This window comes from Poecilia latipinna, unplaced genomic scaffold (assembly GCF_001443285.1).
Source record: "Poecilia latipinna isolate Pla-1442-1.1 unplaced genomic scaffold, P_latipinna-1.0 Scaffold201, whole genome shotgun sequence".
NCBI lineage: Eukaryota > Metazoa > Chordata > Actinopteri > Cyprinodontiformes > Poeciliidae > Poecilia > Poecilia latipinna.
Genome location: NW_015112817.1, coordinates 44,057 through 63,142, shown reverse-complemented (window position 1 = coordinate 63,142; position 19,086 = coordinate 44,057). Strand labels below are relative to the sequence as shown.

The 19,086-nt window shown below is 41.4% G+C and overlaps 2 protein-coding genes across 3 annotated transcripts in view; one reads left to right on the top strand and one right to left on the bottom strand.

Annotated features, from left to right (window-relative positions):
* sesn1 (sestrin 1) overlaps window positions 1-17,566 on the top strand; it is a 55,170-nt gene extending 37,604 nt beyond the window's left edge. The window contains exons 1-9 of one of the 2 annotated variants that reach the window (XM_015031240.1): window positions 14,579-14,867; window positions 15,490-15,555; window positions 15,651-15,851; window positions 15,944-16,126; window positions 16,218-16,454; window positions 16,547-16,801; window positions 16,887-17,077; window positions 17,177-17,321; window positions 17,423-17,566. In XM_015031240.1, coding sequence (XP_014886726.1) covers window positions 14,766-14,867; window positions 15,490-15,555; window positions 15,651-15,851; window positions 15,944-16,126; window positions 16,218-16,454; window positions 16,547-16,801; window positions 16,887-17,077; window positions 17,177-17,321; window positions 17,423-17,509 — 1,467 coding nt within the window. In that variant the 5' untranslated portion in view covers window positions 14,579-14,765 and the 3' untranslated portion in view covers window positions 17,510-17,566. Of the gene's footprint in view, window positions 1-14,578; window positions 14,868-15,489; window positions 15,556-15,650; window positions 15,852-15,943; window positions 16,127-16,217; window positions 16,455-16,546; window positions 16,802-16,886; window positions 17,078-17,176; window positions 17,322-17,422 lie in introns of those variants that run through there. The other variant, XM_015031239.1, reaches the window with a different exon arrangement.
* Window positions 10,693-19,086, bottom strand: part of armc2 (armadillo repeat containing 2) — a 28,421-nt gene continuing 20,027 nt past the window's right edge. The window contains exon 19 of the mRNA XM_015031237.1: window positions 10,693-11,021. Coding sequence (XP_014886723.1) covers window positions 11,013-11,021 — 9 coding nt within the window. The 3' untranslated portion in view covers window positions 10,693-11,012. The remainder of the gene's footprint in view (window positions 11,022-19,086) is intronic.

Here is a 19,086-nt window from a genome sequence, read left to right as displayed (position 1 = left end):
CGCAGATCATAAATGGTTCCCTTTGTGTGCAGACTCACACCCATGCATACTTCTGTACGACTATTCCAACGCACGCCGGCCAATGAAAACGTTCGTGCTGAGGCGCAGAAACTGGTCAACAGGATATAAATCCATCCCCTCTGATTTTTTCCCCTTCTATTCTCGATGTCTCGGCTGACCTTTACCCTATTTCGCTCTTTCTGCTCTGAGGCTTAATCTCTACCCTTTTCATTTGCATGTCTGATCTGTTGGTGGTTTGTTTGCTTGACTGTTTGAGCCTGCAGCTTTATATCATATTAGCAAACCTTATTGAAAACTCCACCCCATTGGAACAACTATATCATAGTCGATGCATCTCTGTCTGAAACGCTTTCCATTTGTGTGCTGCAACTCGCACATTCACCGTCCAGCTCATTTGCTTCATGCGTTATGGCTGAGTCATTCCCATGTACTCTGTAAGGTGACCAGTTGCCAGAGCCTCACCCCTCCCATTTCTCCTTATTGGTGTTAGTGGAAGGGAAGATGACCATCTGCTGCCCCAGTTGCCCAGTGACTGACTAACAGCCTTCCCTTATGGCACAGTTCCACTGTCCATTGTCTGTTGAAGTCTGTGTGTGTGAGTGTTAAAGTTCACCTTCATCTGTCTCAGTGTGCTTTGCTGCCTCTGTACAGTTGCCGTTCTTTGCATTCAGCCGCTTTGTGTGTCCTCTTCAAGGAGAGTAGAGTATTGTGTGAAGCCTTCCTGTGGGAGTCCCGTAGAGAACGCACCCCGACCCAGCAGGATGCCTCTCGGCGTGGTGTAAGCTGACTCGGCCCTGCAGGCGGGTTAGCAAGGGGTCGAATTTATAGGCTGCAGGCCAGACCTTTTCTCTGCTGAATAAAGAGATTAGTTTTCCTCTCCAGACATGTGCCTGTGACCGCACAAACATGGACAATGATCGGATCCTTGACGGCACTGAAAGGGAAATGCGCTCGGCTTTAAACACAAGGCTACAGTGGGCCAACTGTTAAACAGTCACTTTGTTTCTGACTTAAAAAAAATGCGTACAGTATGCAGAGTAGCAATACAGGGATCAAAATCTGGTAGTTTCTATTTGTATATTTTTTAGTTTATTTTTTATTGCTCATATATAAGAAAAACAGCATTCAAGATATTTCCATTATCATTTGTTTTGTTTTTTTTTTCGAAGCAGAGGCATCCCACTCCATTACATGTAATTAGCAATTAGCATGGTTAGCACAACTAACAAAACCTAAACATCAGTGCATGTGTGTTTTACTTAGAGAACTTAACTGTTGCAAACTGCAAAAATAACATTTTATTCTTCTCCTTCTTACTAAAACAAAACTTTATACTCAGATTAGATTAGACCAGCATGATCTTTATTTATTATTAAGGTGACCTAAAGGAAATTGGTTGTGCTAGATTATATTTTGGGGATACAGTGTAAAGAGGGTAAATATTAATGTTTGTCACAGTTTAGGTTTTTTCTTTAAACTTCCAAACCACTTCATAATTCTACAGTGATGACTCTCTTTACAAGGAAATGCTTATAATTAGGAAGCTTAAAGGAAGAATTAATATAAACCTTTGGAATCTTAAAGAATACACAGTTTTTATTGAAAGGCTGTGGAGGACAAGCCAGATTCTTTAATGGGATCTGAAACAGTAAAACAAAACAAACAGTATTTGAAGCTAAAAGGCTGTTTTTCTTTAATAACCTTGACCTGGAAACCCACTGTAGACTTGCTGGTTTGCAGCATTTGGAGTCTCAGCATGAAGCGGAGAGAAAGATGGCCCCGGCTGAGTGCACCAAAACTTGCACACCCACTCACAGGCAATATTGAAAGATCTGTGGTGGCCAACCACACATATTGTTCCCACCAAGAGCAATATTCAGGGTGTATGTGATAATGAAACCCAGTCTGGTTTGGTTAGGCAGAAAATACACACAGTCACCTCTTCTTATGTTTTAAAAGAGAGACTAGAGTCAGCTTTTCTTTTTCTGAAACCGCATTTTATAAATTGGATTTATGCAGTGTGATCACACAGTATCAATATATTACTCTTACTCTTTTGATTTTTTTTTTTTTATATTTGTCTTATCATTTCCTCAAGTTGCGATACAAACGGTCTCTCTCTTGTGCAGACAAACAGGTGATACAGGCTGAGTTTCTCACTATTCTTCCACTCTGTGTCATATCCCAGTCTCTGCAGGGCAACGAGGGCAAATCTTGAGAGGCGTGTTCATGACACTAAACCCATCCACCCGGCTTTTTATGCCCTGATTTTTTTTTCTTTTTGTTCTGTCACTAAGTGAACCTCAAGAGCACTTTCAGCTGCAGTTCTGACTTTCAGTGGCACGTCGAGCACTGACCACATTCCAGACATTTGTTTGCGGCTGCAAAACTTTCAGGGAGCTATTGGGGTTGTGCAAAAAAAAAAAAAATACATATGTCGTTTGAAAATGTTGTTTTTCTGCATACATGAGTTTTATTACCTTTTAAATTCTGAACTCAACCTTTTATTGCGTAACGACAAGCCATAGGCCAATGAAAGCAGGGAGGGATCTTTGCTGATTCATGCCGCTCTGGTGTGTTTGTAACTTGATAGAAATCTGATTTGGCATCACCATAATCCCCATTAGACTTCAACAGTAGGTCTATGCCACTCTTTGGCAGCTGCTAATCCCATAATGGGCTGACTCTGCCCTGAAGCTGCGCAAATACTGGTATTAAAACTTTGACTGTGGGCTTAGTTTCTACTAATGCCTTCCAAAGCTGTATGGTTTGTGCATCAGTCGGTTTCCTGCAGTATTTGTTTGCGTGCACACCTCTGCAGGTGAGTGGGCACAGATAGGTAATCTAGTGCACGGAGTCATCGATTTTTCCCACTGCACAGGAAGTAGCTGGTTATTGATTTTCAGGGACAATGATGTCACTCCAGACTGCGCTTGGGTGTTTACTTACCCATGATAAAGTATGAGGCGCTTTCTCTCTGCCCGCTGGTCAAATAATCCTCTCCCTCGGTCCTCGCTCCTCCTATCACTTTTTCCACCTTCTTCTCGTTTTATTAAGCGTGCACTCTTTAACCCGACTGCCTGGTCTGTGTGACATAATCACAGATGAAAGAAGTCACCGCACGTCAAAGTCTTTGCAAAAATGTGTCTAAAGTTTGGAATTTGGATTTAATTTCTCATGCTTTCTTTCTTGTCTTCCTCATTTCAAAGAGTCAGTCAAGTCACAGTGTGAGTTTAATAAGTGGATCTATTACCCTGCATTACTTCCTATTATCTTACTGTAGTTAATCTAATTGAATTCGACACCAATGGGAATAGTGTTTGACCCCCTGCTATTGATGTCTGCCTATTGTGGTTATGCAAGACCATTTACTGCACAACTGCACCTTTTTCTACAAAAATGTGGTACGCTGCACTCTACAGAAACTCAATATCTTGTGACTGTGCGTGTCACATGTAACTTGGTGAGATTTTCGGCACAGATTCAGGTCCGCTTGGGGGGTGGACTTAAAGATCTTAGCTACTGGTCAGCTCATTTCTCAGTTCCACAGGTTTGTAACTGATTAACCACAGAGTAAATATGTTCAACACTACCTGTGGCATGAGATAAGGGACCATACACACAATCCAGTCGCATTTATGTTGAGGTCATAAGGTCCACGGAGAGTTTGTAAACGTTAAAAACGAACACAATCACAAACCCAACAAATGAACCCACTGGTTTAAGCCTTTGGGTAAACCCCCCACCCCTCAAAAAAAAAAAACAAGAATCCAAAGACGTATAATGTTCATACTGAATATATCTTTTATCCCCAGAACATTTCAATATTACGGTTTTGATATTCAGACTTTATTTTAAGACCTATAACTCTTAGACTTGTCAAATCAGGACAGAATGATCTTAGTCTTAAATTAAATTGTTTGAATAAAAGTTTGATAGCTTTTATTTATTTATTTTTTTTTATAAACATTCAAAGCACCTGGTGTGTAAAAGCTGTACTTGGAGTCCCTGTAAAAAAATGTGATATTTACAGATCCCGTTTTAAACCCTGTCAGTTTGTCTAGAGGCAAAGAAAACATTAAAAGAGATAGTTTTCATGTTGTTTTGACTATATTTCTCTGACGGTTCCCAGGAAGCAACTCTAAAAACAAAAGACTGCTAAACTGTAGGCTTCATGTGAGAAATAAAGGATAAATCATCAAATTAAACACAAATCAGCATTTTTGTGTGTGTTCGAGATAAAATAATTTATAATTTAAATACCACCAGCATATAATTGCTGGACAAAAATAGTCAAATAACTCCCATTTTTGACTGAAAGGCAAATGAGCCAGTTGACGCCGCCTGTCTGCGTCCGTGTGTCTTTAAAGATCTTCGTGCAGATACGAATTGCACCGAGCAACCCCTCAAGAGCCTGCAGCACCTGTTCTCCTGCTGGCCTGCTTCACCCAACCTCATTTAAACTGATGGGCCATTAACAGGCTTCTGATGAACTTGATGACATGCTGAGTTTTTTTTTTTTTTTCAGTTTTCAAGCATCTGAAATAGGTGTGTTCAAGCAATAGGACAATGGTTAAAAAAACACACACTGCAGCACCCACAGAAATCACTGCTCTGACTACAGGAGTTATGTTCTTAAAGACTTAGATTTCTCTGAGTTATATCGGTAATAAGTGGGCCACTTATTACTGATATTTCTTTAAAGTACAGTCTCATCTGATTGTATGCATTGATCCATCTCTCCACTTTATTAAAACACTGCCTCAGGGATGCAAACACTGGGTAACCTGGTAGTCAGACAGAGCCAGGTAATAAACCAGGCACTTCATAAATGTTTAAGCACGCATCAGCTGAATAAACCTTTGGATTCAGTATGGATCCATTCCTATTTTTAGTTATAGAAGCTAACATTAAAAACTGAGGCTGCTGTTAGTGATTCTCACATAAAAAATAAATAAATAAAATAAAATCACAATAGCTGAATAAACTGAATATTCAGACCTCCAAATGGCATATTAATGTTAGATTTCAACAGTAAACATACTGTTTGTTTTTGTACTGGCCCTTTAATTATTCACAATTCCCGATTTAATATTTTAAGACACTGTATAGTATATGGTATTGCTGTCATTATTGGCCTTTTCTCAAGTCCCGGTCACATATTGACAGGCATTTTCAAAATTGCCTACCGTAGCATTTTCTCCATTAAACTCCGTGATCTCATGTCATGTGATTTCACTTCTTTGAGGAACTTGCTGGTTATAGTCTCGAGAGCGCTCACATGCATATGCATATGGATACGGCGTACGTTTGTGTATGTTATGCCCATCCCCCATGTTTGCACACTCTAAATGTGCTGGCTCCTGTGTGTATATTTAGTGCAGCTCTGTTTAAAGTTAAACTTGCAGCCCAAGAAAGTAGGCCATTGGAGAGGAGAAAAAGGGAGCCGCCAGAGATTAACGATCGTAATTCAGCGGGTGTAACTTAGCATGGTGGACCTTTGACCTGTGCTAAGTTAAAAGCAAAAATTGGAAATAAATCAGCTTTGAATAGGTTTTTAATCCAGCAGAGCTGAGGTGTTAACTATAAACTGCATTGCAAGTAAAATCTGATGGAAAAGCTTTGCTGCCAAGTTTCTTTTCTTTTTTTTTTTTACTGGAGTTGTACTATCCAGAAATCACTGGCCAACATGCAAAGAAGATTATGTTACAGTTTTTCCCCTTAAAGCCCCCAGACTCATGTTTCCTTTAAAAAACTTCCACTTACTCCTGGCTTTACTCGTAAGACACGTCTGCTCTGTTCAAAAAACGATTAAGGATGTTGATTATCTGGCCAATCAGCCAAATAACACATCTAGAAGACTCTACTCACACCAGTCTTGTCTAAATGGGTAGTGCGGACTTTGTTTTTAAATAATGTTTTGATTGAGTTGCCAACAGAGTGATTTTTGCTTGGAGTATCAGGAAGAAGTTCGAACTGAGAGCTGGTCAAATTAAATGTTTGTTTTTTCACAATTTAAAACAACTTAAACTTTTCTATACCAGAGTAACAGTCGTATCTACTTACTTATTAGCCGAAGGCTGTTCATGTTAGAACATTTTCTGCTGTCCTTTTTGCAATACGTTTTTATATGGATGACTTATATTTGTTGGGAAAAGAACAGTGTCAAACACGCCAGGTCCGTGTAGCTTTTGGTTTCTACTTGTGTTGTGTATTATTTCACAGTTCAGCATTTATTTGACACAATGACACAGTTTTTAGCTCTATTTTTTTTTTTTTTTTTACATCGTGACTCCAAGCTGATTGTTTGCTCACTTGACTCCTTTATAACAACAGCGGTTCATTGCAGGAAATATTTATTAATAAGAAAACACAAATTTGGTCTGCCGCTTTGCAGAGTCAGTAAAATTCACACTTCATAATTAAAAGTACCTCAGCTTCTCAGTGTATTGACCAAATATTTCCATGACCTGAATAACAACAATTACTCCTACAGATGCCAAAGTAATTTGAAATATTGATGTTATTTGTTGCATTTTATTTCTCCTAATGCTTTTAGCTCTAAAAATTAAACTTTAATGGAGTAATAAAAGTATAATGAGCTGACTCTAGTACTTTTCTCTTACTTTATAGTAACAAATTTAGCGGATGCTTAAAACTCAAGGAGGGTCACCTTTTATTTTTATTAATATAACATTGTTTTAAAGCTACACGCATAACGTGTTAAGCCACACGGGCAGATAGGGTGCAGCAACAGGTGAGGGAGGGGCAGAAAAAACTTCAATCACTTTGGCACCACTTATTTGAGCTTTAACATGACATCTACTACTGATGTAGCTTTACTGGAGAGTTCAGCTGGTACAAAATTCAGTAAATTGATGATATATACACACACACACATATATATATAGTCTGTTTGAACGCTCTTCACAAAACTTCAGCTGGACATTACACACCATTATCACTTCTTTTATTATTTGAAAAGAAGAAAATTGAAGAAAATAAGAGTGCATATTTATCGATGCGTTAAGCATGACCGGCATAGTTAGTTGTCATCGTTTAAGTATTTTTTCATCAATGCAGAAAGACAGCTGATTCTGGCTGCCGTTTTGCTCCACCATTCGGTACCAGAGCTCATCACCTATTAATGAAGCAATATGACCCGGCCGTTCTGGTTCTGATGATTGCAATTAGGTCAGATCATTTCCTCACCCCTTTTAAAATTACGGCGGTATCACATAACCTTTTTCCACTTTGCAATCAAAAAGCATCTCAGTGAAGGCTAAAGATTGAGAGAGCAGATAGTGGAAAGGCGGAGACAGAAGTGAAACCGGCGTCGTCGACACGAGTGAGCGGCGAATGTTGTTGTTGAGCAGAAGAGACAAATCTTCCTCTCCGGCAAAGCACTGAGCTGCGTTCTAAAAAAGGCAACAAGGAAACAGTAAAACTTTCAGACTCTGCGGCTCAACAGGTTTCTGTTTTCCAAGAGGCTCTGCTCTCTTCTTGTTGTCTGCTGTAATCCTCTTGTATGAACATGTAGCTTTATGGCAGTGAATCAACACCTCTGTTTTTCTTATCATGACAGGTGAGCAAGTTGAATCTCTCCACCGCAGCCCGTTTAAATGACAGAGCGATGACCAACACCTTTCTGGCTGCGCTCCAGAAGGGATGAGTCAATTTTTTTTTTTTGCTCAGTCAGCTACAAGGCGAGGTCTTGTTAGGGGAAGAAAAGAAAACAGCTGTGCTTGCAAGGAGGCACAAAGTAAGAGCAGACCGCAGGCTGCCCTTTTTATGAGTTCTTTAGAATTGATATGGGCTCATCTTTGTCAGTTCACTGTCTCTGAATTACAAATAAAATGACTGAACATACACTTAATATTTCCTCTAATATCCCGCGAGACGTCAAAGCAAACCTGCAGGTTTTTGGTTTTTAACAAGCTGAGGAACTTTGTGCTGATTTGTGGTGGATGTGACATATCAGGCTAAAGATAGCAGGGGGAAGGGTTTGGTATTTTTTTTGTTTTTTTGTTGGATCTTTTCTCTCTGACCTCGCTGTATTGTGACAGCTGCCATATCCCTGTTAGAATAACATCCCCGGGAACTCGCTCTTCCACACGTGCACTCTGGGTAACAAAGCCAACGCCTTTTTCCCCTGACTGGCTCTGCCCACAGTGCCCATAGATTCTTAAAAGATTTTTCGCAAATGGGCACTTCTGCCTCCATGCTGTTTACTTTGTATTTGTAATGTACTCCCTGCAGTTCCTCTCCGTTTCATAAAATCCAAAGACCATTTCCTCGCTCCAATGTTGGGGCGCACCGATCTAGGAGCCGCTGGTCTGGTGTGTGGTGGTGGAGGTGGTGGGGGAGAGTGGTCGCCTGGCACTGTTAGAAAAGCGTCATCCTGCGAACTCCCTCTGCTCTGATATATCGCCAAAATACACACAGATAAGATAATATGAGAAGAAAAACATTGGGGAAAAAGGAACAAGATTTAGAGAGGTTAAAGAGGTGACTCTTATTCTCACATGGCTCACGCTCCGAGTGTTTACATGAAGTGAAAACAGGTTTTAAAAACTTATTCCTGCTATTGTTTCTGCTCTGCGAGTGGGGAGGCAGGGGTTAAACTTTCATTTTTCTCTGTTAAACGTTCACTGAGATGCAGAGACTCGCATTTAGAGCTGCGAATGAAGAGCGCTATGGGGGATATCGTCTCCGGTTTTTACTGTTTATGATTAAAACCCTGCAGACCTCCGCCATCTAACTGTATTGATTGTTCCCTTTAATATTTTTTTTTAACTTTCAGAGGAATCTGTTTACATGGAAAAAGTTCTCTGGTTGTTTTTCTCAGACAAGCCTGGCTGTTTTGAGCCTCCGGGCTAATCTGAAACATGTGGTTTGGTGTTTGCTGTGAGGTTTGGAGACCTTTGTTTTGCCTCTTCTTGTCACTGAATCTCCTACAGACAAATTATGACTTTGCAAACACAAGAGCAAACCTAACACTGTATGAAACCAAATACATTAGGCTGCCCGGTGAACTTCATACCTCGGCACAACTTTTTTTCTTGTTTTCTTTTTCCTTTTTTTTTCTAAGAAAGCTAGAGAGAGACACAAGCGGAGAAGATTGGTTCCTGAAACTGTTGTTCTTCGCTGCAATTGGTGGAAGCCTGTTGCTAGGCTTATGTCAGTGTTTGAGGGTTTTCTGCTTCCTCTCTTCTGCGCACCGATAGGTCGGGTTTAAACTGGTCTGTGGACTTGTGCCACTTGTTGAACATCCCCACAGTTTCTGTGGTTCTCTCGCGTCTAACTGCATGAGAAAACACAGCAGCCGCAGAGCTGAAAACACATGTGCAAGAGTTTACATCTGCCATGGCTTCCTCTCCTGTTGTTGAATCTTATTAAGTTTTATCAGCCTCTTTAGTGCATTAAGGCTTATGAGCGCTCGTAAAGCAGGGAAACAGCTGGAAAGGAGAAAGTAGCTCCCAAAGTTAGTAACTTGTCAAAAAATGACTCACTTTACGAAATTGTCATGCGTTTCAGATTTAATCACTGGTTTTTGATTTAGCACATTTTATGTTATAACTCGTGTAACATTGTGGAAAATATTCCACAAAGTAGTTTTTTTGTTTTTTACACAAGCACTTGTTGGTGTTCGCACTTAAGATTTAATCTAACCTGTGGTTTTATAAAGGAAGATAAATTAACTTTGAAAGACTAGTAGCTGTTCACAGAGCACAGGTTGGTGACTGGACAAGATTAATGTGAGCATAAAACTATATTACAAGAGTGAACTTTACATTAGTTTTTCATATGTACGGGCTACTTATTGGTTTTAAAATGAATAAAATCAGAAAATAGTCTGTTAAAACCACCCATGACTGATTTTGCTGTGCACTGCTGGTCTGCTGGCGGAAAGAAAGACTAATTTGCTTGGAAATTAAAGGAGCGGCAGGAGTTTTAAGCCAGTTAAACAAGCTATAAGCAGCAGCAAAGTGCAGGCTGAACCAGAGCACATAGCCTGACTAATTAACCAGGTAACATTTTAGCTTGTTAAATAATATTCTGCACAAGAAGCACCTGACTGAGTCTATATATCACCAATTTAACAGTAAATATACATTTGGATTACTGATTGGTTTTCTGTTCTCAAGAAAAGCACTTGAAAAGTGTCATAAACCTTTGTTGTAAATTTTTAAGTAGATGCAGTAATTTGAGAACATCATAAATAATGCTCTATAAATGGAACAAGACTTGATGTGTCACAAATATGTTCGATTTCTTCACATTTACACCCACGCAAAACCTGTATTTAGATAGGCCATCATACATGGCGAGATAAGAAAACGTGCTACAACAGCTTTCTGCCTCAGAGTTGTATATTAGTACTTTAAACTTTAAATAAACCAGTTTTATTTTATATTCTAGCAAATAATGCTTCGTTGATGTTTGTGCCTTTTGTTCTTTAATATGTTTTAAATACCTTAAAGTAATCTTGCAGATGAACTATGAATTACGCCTAACTAACGTGTATCTCTTTTATGGTTCTTAAAATTGTCTGAAGGTATTTTCTCAACTTTTTAGGATTATAAAAAGTAGACCAAAAGTGAATTTGAATATTTTTGGGGGGGAAACAGCTTTTCATCTTGTTTATAATGTGAAAGAAATAACTGAATTTTTTTTCCCCCTGCTTTTCCAACAGTTGGGGTGTATTTTCATTGACATTAAATCAACTGGAAACGTATCCATTGTTCATGCCCTTCCTCTAGCTGATGAGTATCTCAAACAAATCTGAGATGATTCCTGTTGTTTCTGAGAGTCCGACCGCAACCGGCACGTCGTCAGCCATTTCTGCCTATAAAGGACTCCAGGTGTATTCCCAGCAACAGCGAGAAACTTTTCAAAATATCTTGTCCTGGTTAATTTCACCCAGTGATTTGATATTTTTCTCATTTGCTTTGCTGCAGTTCCTCTTCTAAGAATAGCTGATTGACAGTTCAGGCTCCCTGCAGGTGACATCAAACACAATGAGTGAGACGCCTAACGATGTATGTCTTCAGATTCCCCTGAGACATCCGCAGTGTGGTTTTATATGTCACATTGTGTTCTGAGCAATCTTCAAAAGGTAACGAGAATACGTGTGTAGAGTAGCAGGCTGTGACAGCAGCAAAGGCATGTTTTCTTTAATCATGTCAATGCTGGAAAATGAAATGCAGGAAATAATCTTATCTATAGACACCTGAGGAATCTGGAGGTGGGTGTGCAGACCTCACTCCTTAAAATGTCATTTTGTTTAAAATCACTTTTGTGTCTAGAGAGTCGTACTTTCTTGATTTTTATTTTACTTTATTTTATTTTTTACGTGAGATCTTTCCAAACCGGTTCATCCGAAGCTAGCGTTACATCCACATGCTGTTAATGTAGCAAAGAGCCCCTTAAAAATGGAAAATTAATGCACTTTTCTCTAATTTAAAATAGCAAAATTTACAAAACCCTGTAAAAGTATGTGTAACCCTTGAGTTGTATCATGTTTTTTCACAAAGGCCAACGCCATGTACATCTAGAGAGTGAAATGTTTGCCCATTCTTCATTGCAAACTAACTTAAGCTTAGACATATTGAATGGAGGGAGTCTGTGAACATCATTCTGGACAGCTTTATTCCTTGATCGTCCTGTATTTAGCTCCATTCAGCACTACTTTGTCTTGGTGTATCACACATAATCCCAGGCAAAAAAATATTGAAGTTTGTGGCTGTTTAGGGGCATCAATACTGGAAATAAACCAAGTTTATTGCACGAATAGTCTCATTTTTTATGCAAAATGATGCACAAAAACTCAAAATTATGTTGTACAGTATTTACTAAACCACTGACCCACATATAGGAGTACATCGGATGTGCAAACGCTAACTGCCTAGTCAGTGCGTCCACGCTGACAATAGCGTTTGGCCGCGCCTGCGAGGCCGGACCCCCTGAGCCTAAGCGCTTTTATGTGAAAAGGTTTGGTGTGTCGTCAGCCCTAATGCTGACCAGCCTCTTGTGCAGCTTTGCTGAGCCATGGGGCTCCCAGCAAGCCTGGGAGTGCTGACTCCAGTTGTGGGAGCATGTTTACCACTGGCCAGCACCCCACCCTGTGGCATCATGAGAGGAGCTGGCAGGGGCTGGCTCCACACACACAATGAACCTGCTGAATATGGTGCTAAACAGCTATCAGTGCTTGGGGGCTAGCAAGTGGTTGAGAAACTGGCTAGGCAGGCTTACAGTTGTTGACTTGCCTGCCTTCTTTTTAACTTCCTCTTTAGCTCGTTATGTCCAAATTTAACTTGTTTATCTGTTTTTCACCTTTCAGAGTCCTACAAATACTAATGTTAATGGATGAATGTTTCAGTGGTATGCGGCCTCTCTTCCTCCCTTCCCCAATTAGCTGCAAAAACATGTTATTTTAAAGCCTCCCTAATAACCATGACATGCAGATATTTATGGGCTTGCGTGTGCCCACAGCCACCAAAATACGACGCTTTTCTGGTGTGCCTGCTGGCATTTGGAAAACAAAAGCACTTCACTGTGTGCTGCAATTTATTTGTGGCCTGTCCAGAATGTTGAATATAGATGTTGTCTTGGCTGTGGTACCTTGCATTAAATGAGCCATTTAAACCCTTATTAAGGCTTTTGGCTGCACATTGCTTTGAAAAAGTATTTGTTTCTTTACCGATTTCTGCTGTGTTTGCATTTTTTGTCACATCTAAATAAAGGCTCATAAAGGTTTAGCATCCTTTATGATGCTATAATATAAGAGATAGATTTAAAAAAAAAAAAACGATGTCACTTACTAAGTGAATAAAGCTCTCCCAAAAATCCTGGACCATCTGAAAAGAAAAATTTCCTCCTAAATCTTGTAACTGGTCGTGCCATCCTTGGTGGCAACAACTCCAAAAAGCTTTTGCAATAACAATGAATCTCGAGGAGAAATGTTGAACCACTCTTCTGGGGAGAGTTTCCAATGTCCCGGCTAATCGCATGCTGCAGCATCTCAGAAATAAGGCTGTGCATCATCTGTGTGTGAAGTGATGGTTGGAGATTCTCTACCACATATGTTACTTTTTCAGATCTATTGGCCTACTTCGTGTTGTCCGACAGGTTCAGCTTGAGGGATTTCTTGTTATGAGAGGTCAGGCAGTAATCGGTTCAAGGGGAAAATTAACTAAACTGTCAAAAAAAAAAAAAAGGCTAAACACTGTTTGATTTTACAAGAAGGGGCGATTTGTTTTCTCTTTGGCCCAGGTTTGATTGCAATCATCCTTTCAGATCACCTCAATTAGTGATTTGAAAACAGTTTTTGCCTGATACTAAAGTTTGTTTAAAAAAAACAAACAAACAAAAAACATTAAATAATACTTTGTGGTACATCAAACTATGCCCTAAAATAAAATTTTCTTTGAGTTGATGAAAGCTTCTCATCTTGGTCATTGTATGCCAAAGAAACTGGCTCTTTACAATTTATGGAAGTGTTTTTTTATTTTATTTTACAGTAATCATGTTAGAAATATCAAAACAAGGTCAATGTCAGGTGGAAACTGTAATGTACCAATAAAATTTGCCTTTTAAAGTGATATCCTGATGTCATAGGGGGAGGAATCATTTGCTTAGTAACTTGTGCTTTATTTAAACTAGTTAAAAGCTGTTCCACTGAACACGTTATTGTCAGGCTTGGCATAAACAAAGCTATTGAGCTGTCCGTTTCTTATCTCGGCTTCCTCTTGGCTTTAAAAGGCCTCCTTCAGTGAGGTCTGATTGGCGGAGGAATGGTTTTTATCTGTGATATGATAGGCTGTGGTGCAAAACCACAAACTGAAGGGCTGTTGTTGTTACAGCAGCTCATGCAGCCATCCATTTTGGTGTGGCGATGCCGGTCCTTTCAGAGGACCTCTATGACTATTTTTTAAATATATATTTATATATATATTATTATTATTTTTGCTGCTCACCAAACAGTGCTGGGGACTCAGCTTACTTAGACCCCCTCCTCTCCCTGCTCCTTCAGTACAGCAACAAGCCGACAGGGGGGCTTGCTGCTGCTTGCAAGAGCTGGTTGTTGTTTTCATGCACATTGCAATGATGCACACAGAAAACATGCTATCTTTGCTTAAAACTGACCTTACAGCATTACTCAGGTCTATTTTAAGAAACGCAGAGCTATAATCATGCTTTTATATCAATATTGATTGAACTGATTTGCGTGGAAAGATCGTTCAGGAATCGACTGCAGCCGATTGCAGGCTTTAGTTTAGCACACTGAGAGCAAGAAAAACACTAAATTCAATCATAATCAATAGGAACAGAGAACAAAAGAAGCAGCAGAGAGAAGTGATGATGTTTTCTTAGAGGGGGACTGTCACACCCCCCTTCTGCTCACGTTTAGGACGCAATCGTTCCTCACGCTTAGCCACGCCTCATCAGGGCCCAGCACCGCTATTGGCTGTCTGGAATCTGTTTTCGCGTTCTGATTGGCTGCCGGTGGTGTCACTCACGCGAGCCTCGACTTATTTACCGAATGTATGAGCCGTAAAGGACGGTATTCTGCTGAGGGGGCCGCAACAGCTGAGTGCTCGCTTGCCTAGCCACTTTCCCCCACCAGTGCCCCAAGGAACAAAGACAGGAGGAAACAGAGCCATTTAAATTTACACTGTTTATTTTTTTTTTTTAATTCTCTGCTCCGCGGAAAGAAGCAGAGGAAAAACGGAGGAAACGAAATGAGGCACGCCATCGCACCGTCAGAAAACGTGGAGAATAATTCAATCGCAGTGACAGACTTGTTTAAGATATGCACCCATTGTGAACGGCTCGCCAAAAAGGTAATAGAAATGACGCAAAAAATTAAAAATGTCTTGCGTTACTGCAGTGTTTGGTCTTGCTGTGCTTGAATAAAAACGGTGTCACATTTCTGTGAATTGTTTTAAGCGACATTTGTCCTTCCAGCGGACTGGCTGCAGTGCAGTCTTTTGTCCAGACCTGTTTACGAGAGTGAAGACTTGTAATCACTATGCAGGAAATCATACATGTTCATGTGTTGAATTTAAATCTTAAGAAAAAGGCATATATAGGACACATTTAAAAGTATTTTAAACACGGTGTCACCTGTGAATGATGCTTTTCTGCCGGACTTCCCAGCGTGTGCTAAGGGGACATGTCTGGACAAGCAGCGGAAAGTTACTGGACAAAACAAGACAATGTAAAGATTTCTCTGTGAATGGGAGGGTATATTGCTTATCATTCAGGTTGTTTTTTTGTTTTTTACTTAAAAAACTAAACATATCATGCGGAAATGAGACTCAAATCTGATTTTCTTTCGGTGTTGCAGCAGAAAAAGAGAGAGGAGGTTCTAGCACCATTTAACTGCAGCATTCACTTCTCCTTTCCTCTGCCTTCCTCTCACATTTAATTGATCATATTTCTTCCCTTTTTCTTGTCTTATAGGATTTAGGCATAAGGATCCCAAGACCCCTAGGAAGCGGACCAAGCAGATTTATCCCTGAAAAAGAGGTAGGAGACAATCTCTAATCTCATGTAAGACTGTAAGATCTGCTGTGAGCAACAAAACAACTAATTAGCCATTTTTATTATTATTTTTTTTTTAGATTCTTCAAGTCAGTAAAGTGGACGCCAGTACGCAGGCGATATTTGAGGATGCATTTGCAGCCCTCCATCGGCTGGACAACATTTCCCTCGTGATGAGCTTCCACCCACAGTACCTGGGGAGCTTTCTCCGGACGCAGCACTATCTGCTGCAGATGGACGGACCCCTGCCTTTGCACTATAGGCACTACATCTGCATTATGGTACGTCCTTCTCCTCCCATCCCTCCCCACGTAAACGACTGAATCAGCTGTTTTTCCTGTCAGTCTGATGATCTCATTACCCGACGGTACAGGCGGCTGCTCGCCACCAGTGCTCCTACCTGGTCAACCTGCACGTGAATGACTTCCTTCAGGTCGGGGGGAACACCAAGTGGTTGAATGGCCTGAACGAAGCGCCGCAGAAGCTGCAGCAGCTCGGGGAGATCAACAAAATCCTAGCCCACCGTCCGTGGCTTCTCACCAAGGAGCACATCGAGGTGAGTAGAGGGAGATCTCGTGCTGCCCCTGCGAGAACCGGACCTTGAGTTGTGGTTCCGTTCGGCAACCTGTCCCGCTTGTTGCTTTCAGCGCCTCCTGAAGACCGAGGAGCACAGCTGGTCCCTGGCAGAGCTCATCCACGCCGTAGTCCTGCTCACCCACTACCACTCCCTCTCCTCCTTCACCTTCGGCTGCGGCATCATGCCAGAGATCAACTGCGATGGCGGACACACGTTCAGACCGCCCTCCGTTAGCCAGTACTGTGTGTGCGACATAGCCAACGGCAACGGCCACGCCAATCACCACGACGATTTGCTGGGCAATCAGGTGAGTGGGTCGACTGCAAAGAGGAAAATCTGCTAAACCGAGCAGGCGCTTTATTGTCTCTGACTGTTCTTTACCTGCTCTCGTCCTCGCAGGAGATGTGCGGTGAGGTGGAAGAGCTGATGGAGAGGATGAAGCAGCTGCAGGAGTGCCGTGACGACGAAGAGGCCAGCCAGGAGGAGATGGCCACTCGCTTTGAAAGGGAGAAGACGGAAAGCATGCTGGTGGTCACGTCGGAGGACGAGGAGTGTGTCCCCTCCAGAGACATCTCCCGTCACTTTGAGGACACCAGCTACGGCTACCAGGACTTCTCCAGGAGGGGGGAGCAGGTGCCCACGTTCAGAGCGCAGGTAAATGTCGGACGCGGTCTTGTGAAGCGGCTTTAGGACGCGGTCCGGATGCACGTTATTGAGACGTTGCGCCTGTTTCTCTCAGGACTACAGCTGGGAGGACCATGGCTTCTCTCTGGTCAACAGACTGTATCCTGATGTGGGCCAGATGCTGGACGAGAAGTTTCAGATGGCCTACAACCTCACATACAACACCATGGCCACACATAAGGATGTGGACACGAGCATGCTGCGCAGAGCCATTTGGAACTACATCCACTGCATGTTTGGCATCAGGTCCGTCACCAGATAGGATCTGATTTTATGTTGGCAATAAAATCTGCTCTGCCTCGCTCCCTGTTCTCGCTGCTGACGGCTTTCCACTGTCGTCTTCAGGTATGACGACTATGATTATGGGGAGATAAATCAGCTTCTGGACCGCAGCTTTAAGATCTACATCAAGACCATGGTGTGCAGCCCTGAGAAGACCACCAAAAGAATGTATGAGAGTTTCTGGAGGCAGTTTCAGCACTCCGAGAAGGTACAGCTCTGAATTTCCTGTTTTGAGCTCTTTATGTGTGGTTAGCGCTGCTGCAGTGTGTTAATGTCACTTTTTTTTTTTTTTTTTTTTCCCTCCTCCAGGTCCCCGTTAATCTGCTTCTTATGGAAGCACGGATGCAAGCAGAACTGTTATACGCTCTGAGAGCGATCACCCGCTACATGACATGAAGTGCTTTTGGCGTTTTTACTGTCGTCTTTGCTCTTTCTGGAACACTTCAAGAAAAAGAAAAAAAAAAAAAAAACATACATGGGAGTTTTTTTTGTGGGGGGGGGTTTGGGGATTTAAGCGAAAAGAGCTCTCGGTTTTGACAATGCTTGTTGGTTGGGCGTTGCAGAGAAGATCGGAACAAATGGAAATCAAGGGAAGAAGATTTTCTACTGGAGAAAAGTCATCTCAAACTACAAGTGGATCCACAAACATAGTCAGATGCTGCCTGCAGTGCCAAAACCGACCAACAGAGGACAGCCTTGAGCAAACTCCAGCCCTGCTGGGGGCAGGAGGTTGCGCTGGTGTTGACACTGGAGACATCCAGGACTACATTTCAGTATTCCAGCATTGCCTGTCTCACTTCATGTTAGGATTGAGAATCCTGGTGAAATTTCCCAGAAAGAAAGCTGTGCAGCCAGACCCAGCCTGCACTTTTGATTCTGTCGTCACTGTTGTTTGTTTAGTTTCTTAAACGTCTTTTTATTTCACTTTTGTATGAGATGGGGATGGTTTTAAGGGGATGGTTTTAACTCTAGTGTTGTTGTTGTTTTTGTTTCAGTGTTTTCTACGTGTGCCTGAACTATATCCAGCACAGTGTGCGTACGTGCTGATGCTGCTGCTCCCAGTTGTATTTTAGAGGGATCATATTGATGCCCAAAATCACCCCTCACCCGTCACCCAATTCCCTGAATCCCTTTATAAAAGCCCCTGTCCATTAAACATCCATTGCATTACCCCCCCCCCCACGCCCTCTTTTTCCCTTAACCACATCCCAAATCTCAAACGTCAAAGTAAGCTAATCCGAGGAGTGTGAAAACCCCTCCATGTGGGGTGAAAAACTCAAAAGAACACTGTCTGAGCCCTTTTTTGAGTTTGACTGTACAGGTGTGGATGAGTTCTGTTTATCCTGAAGACTGAGGTGTGTGAGAGTGTGTGTGTGCTTCACAAAAATAAGTGGAGGCAAGAAAAAAAAATGTATGTCTTGGAATTTCATTTGTTTCAGAAAAAAAAAAAGCGAGGCACTTTGAAGTAAAGCCTTCTTGCTTCTGCTGTAGCTCTGTTATTGTGAGAAAACTGTTCTTTTCATTGATGATGTCTTTTGTTTTTTTCTTGTATTGGAAAAAAAAAATCATAGAAATGTAAATCGAATAGAAAGTTTGGAAACCAGATTCTCCAGGAGGGGGTTTGCTTCCGTCATATCTCGTCTTCCGCTTATCCCGCCTGACTGGTTGACCTAACTCTTTCAAAGCTTTTGATTGTGAATTTTACCAGTAAAATACCTCTTCTGTTGTTTTTTTTTAAACATGTAAAAAGTGCTCTTTGGTGAGCAGAGACTCTCTTTGGGCTGCTGCTCGGGGGATCCAGAGCTCACACAGGGCTGCCTGCGGTCGATAGCTTTCGAAGGCAATAAGGTTGTAGTTGTGCTTATTTCCCTGCGAGGAAAAGTCTAACCAGTGCAAAAGCAGCTTTTTTTTATTTTTTATTTTTATTTTATTTTAATCAGAGGTTTAAGGTCTCTGCTTATTTCTTTTGTTTA